Source organism: Anolis carolinensis, chromosome 3 (assembly GCF_035594765.1).
Source record: "Anolis carolinensis isolate JA03-04 chromosome 3, rAnoCar3.1.pri, whole genome shotgun sequence".
NCBI lineage: Eukaryota > Metazoa > Chordata > Lepidosauria > Squamata > Dactyloidae > Anolis > Anolis carolinensis.
Window position 1 is genome coordinate 255,761,362 of NC_085843.1, and position 21,404 is coordinate 255,782,765.

The 21,404-nt window shown below is 40.4% G+C and overlaps 1 protein-coding gene across 1 annotated transcript; it reads right to left on the reverse strand.

Annotated features, from left to right (window-relative positions):
• Positions 1 to 2,731: 2,731 nt before the first annotated feature.
• Positions 2,732 to 19,361, reverse strand: LOC100557646 (phospholipid scramblase 2). Its single transcript, XM_003226988.4, has 9 exons — positions 19,004 to 19,361; positions 14,856 to 14,888; positions 13,334 to 13,462; positions 10,282 to 10,430; positions 8,763 to 8,805; positions 7,858 to 8,084; positions 6,384 to 6,545; positions 4,099 to 4,257; positions 2,732 to 3,193 (listed from the first exon to the last, which is right to left on the reverse strand). Exons 2-9 carry the CDS (start codon positions 14,860 to 14,862, stop codon positions 3,149 to 3,151), a joined length of 921 nt encoding a protein of 306 aa, XP_003227036.2. The 5' UTR covers positions 14,863 to 14,888; positions 19,004 to 19,361; the 3' UTR covers positions 2,732 to 3,148.
• Positions 19,362 to 21,404: the final 2,043 nt, after the last annotated feature.

Genomic DNA, 21,404 nt, shown 5'->3' on the forward strand with positions numbered 1-21,404 from the left:
CCGTAGCAGTGTTCTCATCGCAGGCAAATGGCTCTCGTTTACAGAAAGTTCTGGCTTCAACAATACTTTTTCCAACATACGTTTAATATGCAAAGGGATTTTGTAGCATCTTTGAAGTGGAGAGCTTCCCTAGACTGAAGTCTACTTCAGTAGATACATTGAGTGATACACCTGATGAAGCAGACATAAGGCTATGCAAGCTGATGCTACCAACTTCTCAGTGAGTGTCAGGGCCCTTCCTCGGCCATTTGTTGCTGTTTATTCATTCAGTTGTTTCCGACTCTTCGTGACCTCATGGACCAGTCCACATCAGGGCTTCCTGTCATATATGTCCTCAGCCATATAACCCAAAATATCAAGGCAGATAGTGCACAATATCTGCTTTGAACTTGGTAATCTGAGTCCACACTGCCATATAACCCAGTTCAAAGCAGATAATGTGTGGTTTTATACAACTCTGTAGAAGAGGCCTCAGGGCCTCAGAATATCAAGGCAAATAATCTACAATATCTACTTTGAATTGGGTTATCTGAGAGCCCTTCCAGACAGGCCCTATATCCCAGATTTTTTGCATTAAACTGGATTATATCAGTCCCCACTGCCAGATAATCTGTAATAAACAGAAAACCTGAGATCAGATTCTGGAATATAGGGCTTGTCTGGAAGGGCCTTGAGTCCACACTGCCATATAATCCAGATCAATGTGGATTTTTACAGCTGTGTGGAAGGGGCCTCAGAGGTACTTCAAGAACTTTTTCCATACACAGCCAGACTACACAGTTTAAAATATGTGTTTCTGTGTGCATCATTTAAACATCAAGCTCTCAAGCTGCCTTCAAATCATCTATGGATACATCTACACTACAATTATTACAGTTTAGCAACACTAACTGTCATGGCCCAGTGCTATGAACTCAGGGAGTTGTGGTTTTATACGATTTTGAGCCTTATTTGCCAAAGAGTGCTGGTGCCTCACTGCACTGAAAGACTGGCATCTTCAGAGGTCCTCCACAGTTTCCAGCCATGAAATCTTTTGACTTTTTTTTTTTGTGTCAGAAGCAACCGTAGTTGCTTCTGGAGAAGCAACTGTAGTTGCTTCTGGAGTGAGAGAATTGGCCGTCTGCAGGGACGTTGCCCAGGGGACGCCCGGATGTTTTTACCATCCTTGTGGGAGGCTTCTCTCATGTCCCTGCATGGAGCTGGAGCTGATAGAAGGAGCTCATCTGCGCTCTCCCCGGGTGGGATTCGAACCTGGCAGCCTTCAGGTCAGCAACCCAACCTTCAGGTCACAAGGCTTTTCTCCCCTAGGCCACCGGAGGCTCCGAAGCTTTTGACAATTCCATAGTATTGTTTCATGGCAGTTATTGTGGTGTCAAACTGCCTTAATTCTAAGCTGCATCTGATCAAGTAGACTTAAGGCTCTGAAAGCTGATGCTACCAACTTCTTCCTCTCAATGAATCTCAAAAATGGTAGACAATCCTTTTCCACACTAACATGGCTACTTTGTTTTATAGTCATGTTTCACCCAATTATTTGTTTATATTGTATTTTACTTTGTATCTTATTGTTGCTTCACTGTATTTCTGCTAAGATGCATTTTTTGCTGGTAGCCTACTTGAGCATAATTTTGTGGAATGGCATGATATGAAAGTAAATTATGGAGTCCGAGGGAGATCAGGTTTGGAAGAAAAAAAGCTCTACAGCTCCATAAGCTATAGCTGACTTTTCTGGTTGAATTAGTCTGCAGTGCCTTTCATGTTCTTTGATTTGTGTTTGGGTGCTGAGTTTGGTGATCTCTATGTAGCCTTGTCCAGAGCTGCATGGTATACGGTAGACTCTGATCAAACCTTGGAGAATGCCTGCCATAGATGCAGGCAAACCGTTAGGAGAGAATGCTGCTGGAACATGGTCATACAACCCGAAAAACTCACAACAACCTATTGGCTTATTGGTTTGCACACCCCTCAGACTCCATTTTAACATGGACTATGTGGAAAACTCCACCCTCAACATTTTCGTCCCTCTTCTTACCACCCCTCCTTGCTGTCAGGTATTTTCCTCTACTTCAGCAGATACTGGAAGCATCCGCAAGCCACAAACCAGCTAGGCCTCAGATTCATTGGAGCAATGCAGGAACTTCAATGTGTAAGAATAAAGAGACCACACAGAGATATTCTTTCACTGCAATATGCAGGAAGGCCTTATCTTCAGTTACTTAAGAAGATATATACAAAACTATATAGCCAATACACACACACACTCTCTCTCTATCACAACTCCTTTGTTCTCCATCCACTCTCCACAGCTCCAACAGCCTACACTCAGAGAACAAATGGAGGTGCCAGCTTCTTTACCCTCTCTCTTGAGTCACAGGCTCAGTCAAGTGATTCTCCTACTCAACAGAGTGTCCGAGACCTACATATGAGTGACTCTGCCATGTGAACAGGCATAAAGGCCTCATAATGTACCATTTTATATATGCCACACTTTTTAAAAAAAACTGTGACACTAGCTTGTATAGCAGGCATGGGCGAACGTGGGCCCTCCAGATGCTTTGGACTTCAACTCCTACCGGTTGTTAGGAATTGTGGGAGTTGAAGTCCAAAACACCTGAAGGGCCCAAGTTTGCCCATGCCTGTTGTATAGTGAAAAGATCTGAGGATCCCAAAAGCTCATACATTCTTGAGTATTCTGTTTGCCCGAACAAAGAAAGGAATTATAAATATCAGGTTACAGTTCAGTATAGAGTTTATTCTAAGGCAATTGGCACAAATCCCACACCGCCACCTATTAGCAGAGTAAATTTAAAAGCCCAACAACTGAAAAAAATGTGAGAAGGCATTCAAAGAGCAAGGGCTACCGCAGCTATAGTTTAAGGAACAAAGGATCCAAGACAGCCCAGAAACTTTTAAAACCCTGTCTACTAATTTTCCCACCACTGCTCCAAGGCACTGTTGCTTGTGCAGAGAATTATTGAATTCCAGCACCACCTTCACCAAGAAAGCTGTAGCAGTAAACACAGTCTGTCAGAATAAGTTCTTTTCATGAAGATCTCTTTTCAGAAGGCTTGACATTCCTTGTCAGCCAAAGAAGAACAGAAGCAACTGGAGAATTTTTCTGAAGCCAGCAAGGCGAAAGTCAGCTATTCTAACGGTCTGACCTTCTTCGTTTGTGTTCAAAATACATGTAATCCTACATAGGGGAAAAGAAGCAGAAATTAGATGAAATCCAACAGAAATGCAGGTCCCATATATTGATATTATTTTACCCAATATCTTTTTTAAAAGCTGGCAGAAGGGGGAAATCTGAGGATGATACCCAGAGAAGGTAGGATTATGGGCAAGTGAACAGCAAGAAAATGAAGCATTGGTATTTTCCATTCTGCTAAGCAGTCTTTTACTTGCCATAAACAACACTACATTTCGGAGGTAGCTACCAAGGCTATTTTTCTGACATCTTTTTCATGTTTTCCACCATACCATGAACCACAGCACGTCCGAAATTATATTTTCATATTTTCCTCTTTCCACCACACATCATTCAGCATCTTTGGTTAATACCAGGTTGGCATCACAATTTTGAGGTAAGAAACAACTTGCTCTGTTAATATGTTCATTGCCATTTTAAAAGGTGTTACCCAGATTCTGCTGCTTTAATCATGAACTAGCTGTTTGGCATTCATTTCCTGTGCTTTCTATTGGTTGAATATAAAAAAAAGCCCTACAGGATTATACGGTTGCCCTCAGTATCCACTGGGGTTTTGTTTTAAGAGTCCCCTGAGATACCCAAATCTATGATCAGGTTCTATTACATACAACAGTGTAGTAAAATGGTGGCTCATGTAAAATGGAAAAAAATCAAGGTCTGCTTAAAAAAAAACCTTTTCAAGCCATGGGTGGTTAAATTTGAGAAAGCCAGAACCCATGGATATGGACAGCCAAATGTAAAAATGCTCCCCAAAGAAAAAGCAGAGGTAGGAAGACTAGAATTTATGTTACATTTCCAGCACTAGATTGTGCAAGTGACAATGCTAAGATTCATCTCCAGTGAATCTTAGCACTGTGCCACCAGTAAAGTCTATACATCATTAGACTTACCAGAAGGATTGATGCTCCAAGTATAAGGGCTTTCATTTTAACATCAAGATCAAATGGGAACAAGATTTCAAAATTGCTGGCTGTTGTAGCCATCTCCCTTATGTAGCCAGTCCACTGCTTAGAAATCCTTCCAATTGGTTTCTCATCTTGTGTACTCACCTAATTTTGGGCAAATAGTAAAAGATCAGAGCTCATAGACACAGTGTGTACAATGAATGAGGAATTCCTTAGGTTCTGTCCCTAGAATCTCAAGAAAGGTTCATGGCTATTTAATATCACTGAGGGCTTCTGCTGCCAGCCAGTGTTGATAATGTCAGGATTTGAAAGCGTATCCAGGTGATAAATTGCTGAGTCAGGATGACAAAGCAAGTGTCTGGTGCAACCAGAAATGTATGCCTGCATCAGGTATTGAATGATGAAACCATGAATGTATCACTGCATCATGTGAATATGTATAAAAGCATGTGTTGATTGATGAGACTCCTGAATGGTGTTTGTCAGTACGTGCTGAAGAGAAAAGATCTGCATAAAGAAACTTGCTGTGGAAAAGGAGAGGAGATAGTGTGTGTATTTTTGTATTTAGATGTTGGTGTCTGTGTTGCCGAACTTCAATATAAAAGCCTTCCTGATTTGGAATGAACCTTTGCTGTCTGCTGTGTTTGCTATTTCTTCAGGTACCTCCTGAATATGTAAAGAACTTAGAGACTGAGTGGAAAGCTTCCTTGCACTTTGCATGTGCAGCAGAGCCTAACAGATGTTATTTATTTCAAGCCAAAAGCATTGCATAAATAGGTATAAAACTGATAGAAATAGAGAAAATACAAGTGGCTAAATAATTTTTGACCAAAAACAGGCAACAGCGACTGCAATATCAGTAGTTTTCAACAGTTCTTCCTTTGTGCATGAGGCAGGGCATTGTGGGCAAGCATACAAATGCTGAGTTGTTGTTCTGCTCCAGAGTCACACAAGGTGGAGGATTCTTCTAGATTGTGTCATTTTGCCAAGTTGTCTTTTGATCTGCCTGCTCTGCTTCTGAGTCTATTCAGGGACTTCCAAGTTGCCCATTCTTGGTTTGCCCCTGGAGGCAGACTCTCATGGGGGGCCATCCATTTGGGATCTCTTGGTTTAGCTGCCCAGAGGGATGCTGTTGCTGGGGGGACATTAAGAGGAGTGGTGGTTCTCATGAAGCTTTTCCTTGATTTGAGTCTACTAGGAGGCTGATAGCCATGCAGTGGATGGCTTTCACCATGTTCAACCTTATTTCTCTCCCAATTAGCAGCACATCCCATCGCACATCAGGGGAAGCAAAGCCAACTAGCTTGTACGTGGCAAGAGCCTCCTCAAAGACTGAGTAAATACAGTCGGGCATTCCCTGGGCGTTTCATGTAAACTGCTAATCTTTCCAACCTAAAAGCATTGCTTTTAAACATTTTAAATTGGAGGTGTTTCTTTTCTCCATAAATGGATGAACACCAAAAGTCTTCATCAAGACCATTGCTGATGATTATGTCTATTAATATAGAAGGTTTATCACTTGCTAAGGAAGAGCTACTGGCCAAAGTGTCTGAGGACATTTCATGTGGCATTTTATGTATACAGCAAACACACAGAGACATCACAATCAGAAGACCAAAAATCCTTGGAATTCAACTGGCAGTGGAACGACCTCACAGCCTGATAGATAGTACTAAGATAAAGAAACCAACCATGTTAATTCAACATATAGAAGCTTTCTGTGTACCCATACTGACTCATACCATTATTGCTCAAATGTCAAATATACTTTTAAAAACCAGAGTTTTGGAGCCAGAAAATCCTAAGCAGTTACTCTACCATCGACAATGCTAACATTTGTGATTTAAAGGCTGAAGGAGCATGTTAACCATGACAATGAAGTCAGCACCAGACCATTTACCATTTAACAATGTTTAAGGGCTTCTCCTGATCACAGAAACATCGCACCGTGGCTCCTCTTTGGGAGGGGGTCTTATTATACAGGTTTCTGGAAAACATAAATGGCAGCAGGGGCAGGAAGCTCCCTAAGAGAAGAATTTGCTTTTGCTTACCTCAACATGAACATACTTCTAGCTGTTGCATTGTACACAAGTCCCTGCAATGTTATACATATCTTTTTCTGATATTATTTTGGATAGCAAATTTAGGCAGAAAGAAGATCCACAACACACGCACATGTATGCAGATATATAATATATTATGTTACAAACTATATATCTTAAAATGTCTAGCTAATAAATCTAACTTGTAAAAAAATTGAATTATCTCACCTCAAAATCAATATCCTGGAAACAGGTGCATGGAGCACAAGGACCTGCTATTTTAAGTACATTTTCGCTGGCCTCATTTTGGATAGCAAATCTAGGCAGACATGGATGCCAATTCTGCTTAATGTAGCCAATGACTGTGCCTAGAGGGGCTTGAACTTCCAGCTTTAAAAGAAATCATATAATTAGCACAATTACCTTGATGAGGTACACAAATATGAATAAAGGAATTTACAAAATTGTGTTGTAATAAAATTGAAAACACCTGAAACGATCTGATCTGCCCTGCAGGTCCAGCAACTAAGTTAAGATGGGCTACTTGTTGCAATAACACACATAAAATGGCACAATGGTGGATTGAAAAAGTTTGTCCAGTTACAGCTGTGAAAGGCTCAGTCATACATATGTCTAGATGCCCATATGAGGCAACCTGTCTATTGGCTGATGATTTACAGTTCAGACTGATTGCTGGGAAACAACTGGAATGGCAAACATGGATTCCACATGAGAAAAACCCATTATGTGGATCTTCTGCCACCTGAGAATGAGGCAAGGCCTCTCAGCCCTGACTAGCCTACACTACCGAATTCCCATATGGGAATTCACAAGTGGATCTGATGGTCTTCCAGTTCTAGTTTACCCCAAGCTGGGCCTGTTCCCATGTATAATTACAAAAAAAGTTGAATGGTTTTGGAACATACCATACTGATCCACACTCACAAAATCATATCCTATACATAACAGTAAATGGGAAGGTGAAATGAGAAAGGTTGGATCCTGAAAAGGGCTCAGGTCCAACAAGATGATTTCATACTCCTTCAGTGGACCAGACTTCAAGATAATGCCATCAGGACTTGAAAATGAATGCTCACTTCTCCAAACCCAGACTGCAATGTTGTTTCTCAGTGATTCTGAGAACTCTTTTTTATTGATGGTGAGCCTGGAATCATAAATATTTCCTACTCTGAACTAATGGCTCAGTAAAGAAAATATAAAATAATCTAAAATAGAATATATCCCCCTTATCCATGGACTTGGTATCAGTGGTTTCACACTCTCACACTCCATAAAAATGGTGCCCCTGCCTAAGTATAATCAAAATATACCATTTGCTATCCATGGTTTCAGACAGCTGGGGTACATGAAATAAAATTCAGGGGAGTACAGAGTTATCACAAACTTCAAATTCAAGGACTCCTTAGCAAATAAGTCATGACATTTAAATTCTATGAAAAGGGTTGTACAAATACAGCCATAAACTGTAGTTATATGACAAATGGGGGAGGGTGTCTTACTATAACAGGTTCTGAACTACTTCCATGGTCAGAAGACTCTAGCAACAAAAACTACCTCAATAGCAATGTTGACATCCAAGTTTATATACTGACAGAAAGTATTCCTGAAGTTCTTTATCTGGAAAATAACAACTAGTTCTTCAAATAAAACAAGCAAAGGATACCAGAGATAAGCTTTATACCTCTTGCAAGCAGCAAATACAAGGGAAGCAGCAAATGGAACAGTGGCAGTCTCTTGACAACTGCATAACTGGTTGGTTTGCACCATCAAAGAGCTTTATGATGAATGACCGCAATGACTTATGACAGTTCAGAGTGTAGGCATCATTTTCTTCAACTGCCAAGTACATCCACTGCCCCACAGAGTTTTTGACTTCATATCGGTTGCAGGTTTCAAGGCCACTTAATACTGAAAAGGAAGACAGTTACATACAACTAGTTAGTTATTCAAAATGCGTCTCATGAATGCCAATAATGTCAACTCAGATCAGAATTACAAGCATCAACCCCTAATCTGCCATTCAGAGTATTCAGCTTCATGTTTAAAGGTTGTAGAATACTATCTGTTTTCAATTGTACATGAAAACATAGTTGTGTAGATGCCTACAGCGTTATCAGCATTTTGAAGAATCCAGTTAATTGACCAGATATCATAATCATTGAATTCCTGTAATGAAGTGCTATAAAAATGCAGTTCATACTTCTCTAACCAACACAACTATCTAGCATATATATAAGAGAGAAGCAGAACAAATGCATACATTTTCTAGACATAATTTTTATAATAAAGTCTAACGTTTACATGGGCCTAAAAACCATATACAGGCGGCCCTCCACATTAGCAGGTTTAACTTTTGAGGATTTTGTTATTCACTGATAAAAGCACACTCTCTAGGAATCTATAGATCCTCCAGTATGACTCTATGGTCAAGTTCCACCAAACCTAGAAATTTCTAGAGGGATTTTCTCAGTCAAAAATATAGTGATTTCATTCATGTTTTTCCTCACTTTTGCAGGGTCATGCATCCCTAACCCCAATGATTATGGAGAACCGGAAATACCATATGTAAGATATGAAGACACATACGTTCCAGAAGCTCAATCTGCTGTTGAACTGATATCCGATCAACCTGTTAAAATAGTTTTAAAAATAATTTTTAGATGCTAAAATTGAAACAAATAATTACATATAAATAATTCTTTAATGTTTTTGATTTAATATATTTTCATAAGGCACATGAAATAGAATAGTCAATAATTTGTATTTTTAACTGGATTTTATACTGGAATGCTAGTGTCAGAAAGGTAGATAACCTTTAGTGCCACTTAACTCATTATAACATAGCATAACATATAACATAACATTGTGAACTAATGGAACCATGCCAAGAAAAACCTGTGATATTTCAAATTAGGGTTGACATAGGTCAAAAATGATTTAAAGCAGAGTTTCTCAAACACCAGTTTCTCCAGGTGTTTTGAACTTCAGCTCCCAGAAATCCCAGCCAGCTTGCCAGCTGTTAGGAATTGTGGGAGCTGAAGTCCAAAACATCTGGAGGAGCACAGTTTGAGAAACACTGACTTAAAGACATTTTAAGAAAAATAACAAAGTATCTGCAGGTTCATGCAGGTGAGAGCTTCAGAAATCAACAACAGGGCTGTAGACAAGGGGGGGGGGGTTAGGGGTTGAACCCCTCCCTCCTCGAATTTTTTCAGTTTTTTTTTTAAACCTGGTTTACTCGTGTATTTTAACTGGTTAACCAAATCCCTATGAGTATCAACTGAAATTTATCTGTCTTGAGTGTCCACTGAAGTTTATCAATGGAGCTTGATTTCTAAATCATTTTACGTTATGGAACTACTCTTTGTGATTCACTAAAAAAAAGTTTTGCCCCTGAATTTTTTTTCTGGCTACGGCCCTGATCAACAAAGATATAAGCATTTCCTTGAAAGCAATCGGTTCATGGAAGGTAACTTATTTGTTGTTTCCACTGCTAAAATATTAACTTGATTTTTATATTGAGCCTCTACACACACACACCCAGTGGCACAGTGTGTTAAAGAGCTGAGCTGTTGAACTTGCAGACCGAAAGGATGCAAGTTCAAATCTGGGGACCGGAGTGAGCACCCGCTGTTAGCTCCAGCTTCTGCCAACCTAACAGTTCAAAAACATGCCAATGTGAGTAGATCAATAGGTACCGCTCTGGCGGAAAGGTAATGGCGCTCCATGGCATCATGCCAGCCACATGACCTTGGAGGTGTCTACGGACAATGCCGGCTCTTCGGCTTAGAAATGGAGATGAGCACCAACTCCCAGTGTTGGACATGACTGGACTTAACGTCAGGGAAAACCTTTACCTTTTACCTATACACACATTGTTGTTGTTGCAGTTAACTTCTGTCAAGTCAACTTATAGCAATCCCATGAATAAGAGACCCTCAAGTCACATTTTCATCAGCAGCCCTGCTCAGGTCTTGCAGATTTGGGGGAAAGTCTGACTGTATTCAATAGAACTTTATTCTGATTAGATTTGTGTAGAGTTACACTGCATATTCTTTCTATATTTGTTTATCCAGGAAGAAAAAGATAGGAAAAAAGAAGATACCTGAGTTAAATATTCCAAGCCAGGAGGGCATTTGGGAAGTATAGGTGGAGCTGGCATCCAAGTTATAGCTGAAGTGACAGCAGGCTGATTTTGATATGGAATAGCTCCATATGCTACTGGGTTGCCTCGGAAAGTTGTAGTACTTTGTGCTATCAAAAGAGAAGGAGGAGGAGGACAGGAAGAGAGAACACAAAACAAATGTGAGGACATGATTCTGATATATATTACCGAGGAGACATTATTGAACACAGCTTACTGAGAGTCTTATTAAGGTCTGTTTATAGCTTAAGGACAACACTTCACCATGTATCTCTGCCCTGTCACTTCACTGGAAGCTTTAGATAAGAATATATAAAGTACTGTACTGATACAATCTAGAGCAACTATTCCCCTCACTGAGTAAATGGCTGGGGATGATGAACACATTTTTTTTTGCATGAAGACAACACTGAACAGCGATAATGAGACACTTGAATAGTAATTTCATGTCTTCCAGGTATTTCATGTCATCCTTACAACAGACCTATAAGGATATTCAGCACTCTTATTTCCCCAGATTGCAGATGGGAAGAATAAAGCTGAAAGGTACTTGTTGAAAGCCTTCCGAATTCCTCAAGTGTAGCTCACAGTCAGTAATTGTACTACTTCATCTTTATAAGGAATGAAGTGTCATTTCAGTATGCAAAGGGATCTTGTAGCACCTTAGAGACTAAATAAGAAAAAAGTTAATGAAATACATTTTGATAGACTAAATCTACTTTCTCAGATGCATTTATAACAGTACTGCCAACTTCATTCTACCTTCATTCTCTAAGGTGCTGCAAAATCTCTTCGCATATTGAAGACAAAGATGTTTTTGAATTCAGTATTCTTCTGTTACAGAACAGAAAGTAAAAGTGATCAGAAAATAATTTAGTATTTTACATAACACTTTCTTAATCACCTGTTGAGGAATTACACACACACACCTATATATATCAAATATAATATATTTAGATTATAGTATATTTTGAATTAGAATATGCTAAATGTCTAACAGTAACCCATGGAGGAAATCATTCTTTTCCACTATCTCCATATGTTAATATATATATATCTAAAGTGCAGATATATACCTACAGCATATCAACCTACAGCCTATCATATATTATCACATACGGTACTTATATTCAGCTTCTAAGAATACACAGTTCATTTTCTTATATTGTGTTGTTGTTCTTCTTGGTTCATACTGAGGAAACATAGTCCAAGGACTATACTGTCAAATTTCCATGTGGTATACTTAAGTTTCAATTTTGTTTAACTACTATATGTCTATAAAAACTATATGCTTTAGTGGCAATTTGAGCAGCATCACAGAACAGACAATTATGTGAGATTATGGAATCTAGTTCAATCTACAGCTCAACAATGTCTGGAGGACTAGGGTTGTCTATCTTTGGTTTAGGTGATGTGGATTTTGCTCTAAGAATATGGATTTACGTAATATGGATTTAAGCAAATTAGCATTCTTCAATTTCATTCAGGTAATTCTGGAACTGTTGTAAGGCCAATATTGGACTTGAAGAGATGGCCTGATAAAACGTAACATAAATGTTCCACATATACAAATAGAGAGAAGCCTCTTTTCTAAATATTTGTGCACAATATTTCTGTATTTCAAACTGACTCATTTAAAGGTTTAAAGCAAATGCAGAAAAAGAGAAATAATAGGCACATTTCAGCCTACATAAATATATGTATATGCACACACAGACAACCATACAAACATCCACAAGTTTCTAGTATTTCAAGAAAGGCTGAAAGATCCACTAGTGGGCATATAAATAAAATTATAGTTCAGAAGAACCTGCAAAAATAAAGTAATTGATTTCATTCTGTTATGCAACAGATGGATGTGTTATAAAAACACAATCTATTGTTTGTACAAAGTGTGAAAGAAATGTTGCTGGAAATTTCCATTTATCAGTAATGTTAGACTGACTATGTCTGCCCAGAGGATTCCCTGACAAGTTATAGTGACTTGTTCTTGGCCTGCATATATACCCATCATCCCTCAACACTTCAAAAATGGCTGTTTATCCTAGGGCTTATATTAGAAATGCCAAACTCTGGGCTACATGAGGCACAAACTCTTAAAGGAGAAGTGGTTTTTTAAATGACCCAATCTGGAAATTGGCTAGTGACTCTTTTAGACTAGTCAGGATTTTAGAACATAGCTTCAAATTCTGACCTGTTAAAAATAAGTTAGGAACATATATTTGGAAGGAACACTAGGCTTTTCTGACTGGTAAATCTCTGGTCATTCAGTCTTTTCTACTTGTAACCACAGGAACTAAAGAGCCCCTTTGTGCAGTACTGATAGATCAAAATGCTCAGTTTGAAGTAGAAATGCAGTCACTGCCTCATCGTACACATAAAGTTCAGTCTCACATCCCAAACTAGTTCAGATTCTAATCTATTTTTTTTACATCAAAATCATTTCACCATTTACTCTAAAAGGAGATGATTATTACATCTGCAAGTTATTCTCCAATAATGTAATTTAGGTTTACCTGTGTTGGTTCTCAATACTGGGTTTGCCTCATATCTCCAGATTCTTTACATATTTTTATAATGATTTAATGTAAATTAAAAAATGCACTACACTCTCAGTTAACCAGAACTCAAGCAACTCACACTCTCAAGCAATCAGCAAAAAATTAAAAAGTAATACTTTTAATGAAAAAATAAAATTAGGAAGTTGTTTTTCTAATAAAACTGTGTTACATTAAGTTTGTCTTTATTTTCTTTAATTGCTTTATTTAAGTAATAACATCAGTTCAATACAGAGTTTATAGTATGGAATAGTATGGGGTATAGTATTAGTTAGGCCTGTTTTTAATAGTAACTCTCAAGCAACCAGAAACCACATTATCCACCATCTACCGATTCCCATGGGTGCCACTTAACTGAGAGTCTACTGTACAACCTTAGCAAGCCTATGTCATAAATCTGTGTTTCTCTTATTAAATTAGAAACCCTACATATCCCCCTCCTTCCAACTGTCCACCTGGAATAGAAGATCCTGATATATACTGAGTTGTGTTAGATGAATATAGTGGAAATCCTTGTTGGTTCGGGGGAACTGGCGCTGGTCCTGAATATGCTGGAGGTGGTGGTTCAGGTGGAGATTTGTCGGCTAGAAGAATAAGAAAAATGATGTATTATTCTTAAACATCAGGTGTCCCCATAAGGTTAAATAAAACATTTGCCCTAACTAGAGTAGACCCAATGAAATGAATGGAACTCATAAGTCATCATGTGCGTATAGGGATATTCAAAGTTATGTGGATAGCCATTTTCAGTGTATATACCACCAAATCTTAATTCAGTGCTACTTGCTCAGATGAAAAAGTTCAGCAATAGTGACACTGGAATGTACACGTATTTCATAAATTTAGCTCACTGAACAGGAATTGAAACAATGGAGTCCAGACAAGCCATTAATTTTTATTTTAGGAGATGATTTCACCTTGTTTCTCTCTTTCTACTACCTTACAAATATAAAGCTATGAAAAAACTAGGGAAGTCCAACTTGGTGACACACCAATTTGAGATTATGTTAACTGTAGACCAAAGCAACTGGAGGTTACTGGGATAGGCAAAAGCATAATTCCTGCTACAATGCAATCCTGCTCATGTCTACTTTGATGGGAGTACTACTGAGTTTGATGGTGCTAATCTAGGAAAAGGATGTATAGCACTGCAGTGTTAAGATATAAATAAATAGATAGAAAATAGCAATAAAAAGATAGCAAAGGTTAAGCAGGTTAATAGATTGAAGGACGCTATTGCATAGGGACCTGTGACATCTGTTACCAAGAAAAATTGGCTTAGTGCCTGTCACTCTATTAAGTAGATCTCTACAATTTTGTGATGTACAGGTGGATTTTATCATACTGTACCAGGAACTGGGAAAGTGTGGCTCTCCCTATGACATTGAATCACAGCTCCAGAGGGTTCTCACCATTGGCTGTGCTCTTGAGCAATAACAGAAGTCATACTCTTAACATCATCTAGAGGAGTGGTTCTCAACCTTTGGGTCCCCCAGATGTCTGGCCTTCAATTTCCAAAAATCCTAACAACTGGTAAACTGGCTGTGATTTCTGGGAGTTGTCGGCCAAATTACCTGGGGACCCACAGAGCTGGAGAGATACAGGTATATATAACTACTACTTCTATGGGAAAACTAGATGAACTGCTGCTGCTTCTGCTCTCTGCTCATTGTCGATGAATGGCTTCAAGTCATTTCTGTCTGATGAGCCTTGGGAGAGTCTATCGTGAGGTTTTCTGAGGCTAGGAGGGTGTAACTCACCCACAGTTTCTATTGGTTTCTATGACCAAATGGGGAATTGAACTTTGTTCTCCAGAATCCAATACTCAAACCACTACAACCATGTTGACTCTTGAGACTTAAGCTAACCACCTTCTTGTTTCAGACGAACAATAGAGCCAAAGTAGGTTGGACAAACTGATGATCCACTGGGGAAACAATGTATACAACTGATACACAAAAACATAATGTTACTCACACTCCATTTTCTTTGTCTTATTTTCTCTTGTTTCTGAAAAATAAAAATATGTATTTATTAATCTATATTAATTTATACATCAGTTACAAAAAATGCTTACCAATGTGGTGAGCAGTACAAAAGTACAATAAAATGCAGTATAAAACAGTAAAATAACTACATGTAGAAGAAGAACCAACAACAAATTGAACAACAAAAATAGTATGCTAGAAGCTGGGTTTTTAATATATGCCTAAAATACCTAATTTGGGTACACACCTTAATTTTAGTTACATCTTCTAGTGTTTTTCTAGTTAAGTTCGGGGAGCTTGTGGATCAACCAAAGAATATCCCAACTATCTAAGTAGATAAGTGGCAAAGTAAGAAATGAGGTAAATATCAGCTTCAGGCATTAAAGATCTTGTGTTCCAGTACTGAAATCTTACAATATGGTAATTCATTTTCTATTAATGATCCCAAATCTTTTGGTGGACTCTCTGAAGTCTCTGAGAAAAAGTTTAAAAAGTTGGAATTATCAGAGCAAGTAACTATTTTCTAAACTTCTCTGTGAAGATTTCATTCCACTGGTTATACTGCATTGCAGCCCATCAGAGGCCAATGATATTTTAATCTGAGCACAAAAAAGACTACATCCAGTGCACTAAATCAAACGAATGTGTTTGATTCAGTACAGTACAATATCACATGCATTTCCTCTGCAAACTAAGAATGAAGCCAAGGTTTGCTTTTAAAGCAGACAGGCCAAGGGACATCATGTTTCTGAGAACAATTTGAAAAATTGGTCTATTTCCATTATACTTTGAGTAATATGCCCTTTTTAGAAGTCCATTAAAGTAGAGTGGCTGAAAACAACAGTACTGATCATAGTTCTACACTGGTTGCTCAGAAAAGGGACATAAAATATATCATCTGTATTTGGTAAAAGATGTAGCACCGACAGAACCATAGCCATTGAGACTGACATTGCCAGACTCAATCCCCTTCTACACTGCCATATAAAATCCAGATTATCTGCTTTGAACTGGATTATATGGCAGTGTAGGCTCATCTAATCCAGTTCAAAGTAGATAATGTGAATTATCTGCTTTCATAATCTGGATTATATGGCAGTGTAGAAGGGGCCCCAGTGGCTACAAAAACTACAACCATCTATGAGAACAAGCCTCTGAATCTAGGCCCCTTCTACACTGCCATATAATCCAGATTATCAAAGCAGAAAATCTACATTATCTGCTTTAAACTGCGTTATATGGTCTACACTGCCGTATAATTCATTTCAAAGCAGATAATCTGGATTTTATATGGCAGTGTAGAAGGGGCCTGAGAAGCATAAACATTATACCAGAACCAAAAGTGAAGTATCATTTCACAAGTATAATTCCATGTAAATGTAGGAAACAACCCTGTAAATAAAAGGAAGGGGGTGTTAGCATTTCCATTGAGTATGTTTCATTGAATACACACTTTTGCATCTCTCTTGCCACCGCACCAAAGTTTTCACTGTTTGGTGTGTTTCAGCAGAAGACACAGAAACTGGGGAGAGGCATGACAGACAGCGACAAGAAGAGGAGAAAGAAGACCCTTCCACACTGCCATATAAAATCCAGATTATCTGCTTTGAACTGGATAATATGGCAGTGTAGATTCATCTAATCCAATTCAAAGCAGATAATGTGTATTGTCTGCTTTGATAATATGGATTGTATGGCAGTGTTGAAGGGGCCAGAGAAAAAAAGGAGCAGGAACAGTGCATTGCTACATTCATGACAACATTGTTATAGATTGCTTTCAAGTTGGATTCACAGATCCAGTTGTTTTAATTTGATTGATTATTTAGATACTGGGTTGCTGTGAGTTTTCTGGGGTGAATGGCCATGTTCCAGGAGCATTCTCTCCAGATGTTTCACCCACATCTATGGCAGGCATCTTTACAGGTTGTGACATCTGTTGAGAACAAGGTAAGTGGGGTTTATATATTAGTGGAACGTCCAGGATAGAGAAAGAACTCTTGTCTGCCTGAGGCAAGTGTGAATGTTGAAATTGGCTAGCTTGGTTAGCATTGAATAGCCTGGCAGCTTCAAAGCCTGGCTGTTTCCTGCCTGGCGGAATCCTTTGTTGGGAGGTATTAACTGGCCCTGATTATTTCTTGTCTGGAATTCCCGTCTTCTGAGTGTTGCTCTTTATTCACTGTCCTGATTTTAACCAGATTTTGTTCATTTTCATTGTTTCCTCCTTTCTGTTGAAATTGTCTACATGCTTGTGGATTTCAGTGGCTTCTCTGTGTATGTGTAATCTGACATGGTGGTTGTTAGAGTGGTCAAGCATTTCTGTGTCCTCAAATAATATACTGTGTCCAGGTTGGTTCATCAAGTGCTCTGCTGTGGTTGACTTCTCTGGTTGAGTTAGTCTGCAGTGCCTTTCATGTTCCTTGATTCGTGTTTCGGCAATGCTGCTTTTGGTGGTCCCTATGTAGACTTGTCTGCAGCTGCATGGTATATACTGCAGAGGTGATAGGATCTCGCTTGTCCTTTGATGAGAGTGGGGTTTTCTTTGTGGGTCTCGAGATAGTTTTAGGTCATGTTTCTTCATCAGCATCCCTATGCGGTCATCCTTCTGGAACATAGTCATGGGTAAAGGTAAAGGTTTTCTCCTGACATGAAGTCTAGTCGTGTCGGACTCTGGGGGTTGGTGCTCATCTCCATTTCTAAACTGAAGAGCTGGCATTGTCTGTAGACACCTTCAAGGCCATGTGGTCGGCATGACTGCATGGAGAGCAGGGGTGGTACCTATTCATCTACTCATATTTGCATGTTTTCGAACTGCTAGGTTGGCAGAAGCTGGGGTTAACAGCGAGAGCTCACCCCACTCCCTGGATCTGAATTCCGACCTTTTGTTCCGCAAGGAGATTCCACCTGAACATTAGGAAGAACTTCCTAACTGTGAGAGCTGTTCAGCAGTGGAACTCTCTGCCCCATAGTGTGGCGGAGGCGCCTTCTTTATTATTTATTTATTATTATTTACAGTATTTATATTCCGTCCTTCTCACCCCGAAGGGGACTCAGGGCGGATCACATTACACATATAAGGCAAACATTCAATGCCTTAACATAGAACAAAGACAAACGCAGGCTACGAGCTGGCCTCGAACTCATGACCTCTTGGTCAGAGTGATTTGTTGCAGCTGGCTGCTCACCAGCCTGCGCCACAGCCCGGGCCCTTTGGAAGGTTTTAAGCAGAGACTGGATGGCCATCTGTCAGGGGTGCTTTGAATGTGATTTTCCTGCTTCTTGGCAGGGGGTTGGACTGGATGGTCTAGGCGATCTCTTCCAACTCTATGATTCTAAATTCAGCAGCTCAGCGGTTTAGAATCATAGAATAGTAGAGTTGGAAGAGACCTCATGGGCCATCCAGTCCAACCCCCTGCTAAGAAGCAGGAAATCGCATTCAAAGCACCCCTGACAATTGGCCATCCAGCCTCTGCTTAAAAGCCTCCAAAGAAAGAGCCTCCACCACAGCTGGGGGTTTAACCCAGGGTACAGCCTGGAAAACTCACAGCAACCCAATGACTCTGGCCACGAAAGCCTTTGACAACACATTATTTAGATACATTTCAGATGATCAGAAGAGGCATCTACACAGTAGAATGAATGCCTTTTGGCACCACTTCAGCTGCTCAATGTTGTGGAATAACAGGGCTCGTAGTTTGAGAGGTCTTTCCTCTGCTCTGCCAAAGGGAGCTGCTGCATCAACAAGCTACAGTTCCCAGGCCTCTGATGCAGTCAGGCACAGCATGTACAGCGGTGTCAAATTGCATCCATTCTACAGCCAGGCGGGGTCCACAATCCTTATAATCCAAGAAAGAAACCATGTGGAGGCGGAGGATCCACACAGTCAACGGGTGGCCACCCGGTTTTGGCTTTAAAGCAGGCATGAGCAAACTTGGGCCCTCCAGGTGTTTTGGACTTCAACTCCCACAATTCCTAACAGCCTACGGCTGTTAGGAATTGTGGGAGTTGAAGTCCAAAACACCTGGAGGGCCCAAATTTGCCCATGCCTGCTTTACAGCCTCCACCGTCAGGAAGCTCTTCCTAATGCTCAACTCCCCCAAATGTGGTTTGCCCCTTCCCTCCCTGGAGTCAAAGAAGTACCTCCTCAGCCCCTAAGGCTCGCCTTGAATGCTCAGCCTCCCCGCGGGTGTAGAAAACGGAGCCTCCGGAGGCGAAGGGCGACGACCGAGTGACGAAGGCTGCTCAGGACGCGAGAGGCGGGACCCGAAGGCAGCACCAGAGAGAGAGGAGCCGCCCTCTTTCCCAGGCCCAGACGCCCACTCCCCAAGAGCTGAGAGGGAGCCTTGCAGGAAGGGGTTTCCGTCCCCTTTGTCCGCTTTCCTTCATGCATATTCCTCTTGCCAAATATCCACGTGAAAACCCCACGACATGAAACAGAAAGGAGGGCTGGAGCTTTCCAAGCTCTGGAAACGCGACCATCGCGGTTGAAGCCTCGCCTCGGTGGTGTTGTCCTTTTTTTTGAAGCGGATGAAGAAATGGAGCGGTTAGGCAAGGCTGCATCGTAGAATTAACACCGAAGGGGCTGGAATCAAGGGGTGGCTGTGAGTTTTCCGGGCTGTATGGCCATGTTGTTTTTATTTTGTCCTTATGTTGTTTGGGCCTCTGCCCCATGTAAGCCGCCCCGAGTCCCCGCGGGGAGATGGTGGCGGGGTATAAATAAAGTTTTATTATTATTATGTTCCAGAAGCATTCTTTCCTGACGTTTTTCCCACAACTATGGCAGGCATAGGGAGCCCCGATGGCGAAGTGTGTTAAAGCGCTGAGCTGCTGAACTTGCGGACCAAAAGGTTCCAGGTTCCGGGAGCGGAATGAGCGCCCGCTGTTAGCCGCAGCTCCTGCCAACCTAGCAGTTCGAAAACATGCCAATGTGAGTAGATCAATAGGTACCGCTCAGGCGGGAAGATAACGGCACTCGGCCACATGACCTTGGAGGTGTCTATGGACAATGCCGACTCTTTGGCTTAGAAATGGAGATGAGCACCAACTCCCAGAGTCAGACATGACTGGACTTAACGTCAGGGGAAACTTTTACCTATGGCAGGCATCCTCAGAGGTTGTGAGGTCTGCTGGAAACTAGGCAATTGGGGTTTACAGTATATACCTGTGGAACGTCCAGGATGGCAGAAAGAAGTCTTGTCTGCTTGAGGCAAGTGTGAGTGTTGCAACTGGCCACCTTGATTAGCATTGAATGGCCTTGCAGCTTCAAAGCTTGGCTGTTTCCTGGCTGGGGAATCCTTTGTTGAGAGGTGTTAGCTGGCGCAGATTGTTTCATGTCTGGAATTCTTTATCTTCTTGTTCTTTATCTGTTGTCCTGATTTTAAAGTTTTTTTAATACTGGTAGCCAGATTTTGTTCATTTTCATGTACTTTGCAGTAAATAAAGAACAACACTCAGAAAACAGGGGAATTCCAGACAGGAAACAATCAGGGCCAGCTAACACCTCCCAACAAAGGCTTACCCTAGGAAGGAAGCAGACAGGCTTTTAAAAAAATCTTCCCATACTTTATTTATTCTCTAAATTTCACATAGAGGAATTCAGAGTCATAAAAGGAAGGGGGGATCTAAAAACCCGTTCACTTGCCCTGAGCTTGGGCCCTACCTATCTCCGTGATCGCATCTCCTCCTATGAGCCAGTGTGGACCTTGAGATCATCCGGGGAGGCTCTCTTCTCGTTCCCACCACCGTCTCAAGTGCGGCTGGTGGGGACGAGGAAACGAGCCTTCTTGGCAGTGTCCCCCCCCCCCCCCCCCGCTCTGGAATGCACTGCCAAAAGAGATCAGGCAATCCCCTACATTATCTAATTTTTGTAAGGAACTGAAGACCTGGTGGTGTCGGCAGGTTTTTGAATAATTACATTGAAATACAGTAGAGTCTCACTAATCCAAGCCTCGCTTATCCAAGCCTCTGGATAATCCAAGCCATTTTTGTAGTCAATGTTTTCAATATATCATGATATTTTGGTGCTAAATTCGTAAATACAGTAATTACAACATAACATTACTGCGTACTGAACTATTTTTTCTGTCAAATTTGTTGTATAACATGAAGTTTCAGTGGTTAATTTGTAATATCATAACCTAATTTGATGTTTAATAGGCTTTTCCTTAATCCGTCTTTATAATCCAAGATATTCGCTTATCCAAGCTTCTGCCGGCCCGTTTAGCTTGGATAAGTGAGACTCTACTGTACCGCCGATCTCTGGGCCTGAATATATTGCACAAGATTTATCTAGCCTACAATGATACATTTTAATATATTGGGTTTATCAGATAAACCAGATATAAATATAAACCAGATATATATAAATAAGATAAAGGTAGACACATACGGCGTACCTTGAACATATTCATACCAAGTAACCAGCCAATGACATAGATATAGAGTAATAAATATGCAATAAACAATTACACTATGAACCCAACCAAAAATTACACAGTTCAGGAAAACACCTAAAATGCTGAAGTCCACAGGTGTCTTAAGG

Excerpts from the sequence above, each read along its gene's own strand:
- LOC100557646 (XM_003226988.4), bottom strand. Across the intron at positions 6,546-7,857 it reads GTATTTGCTGCTTGCAAGAG|CTGGAAGTTCAAGCCCCTCT; the intron begins GTATAAAGCTTA and ends TTTCTTTTAAAG. Across the intron at positions 3,194-4,098 it reads TTGGAGCATCAATCCTTCTG|GATTACATGTATTTTGAACA; the intron begins GTAAGTCTAATG and ends TCCCCTATGTAG.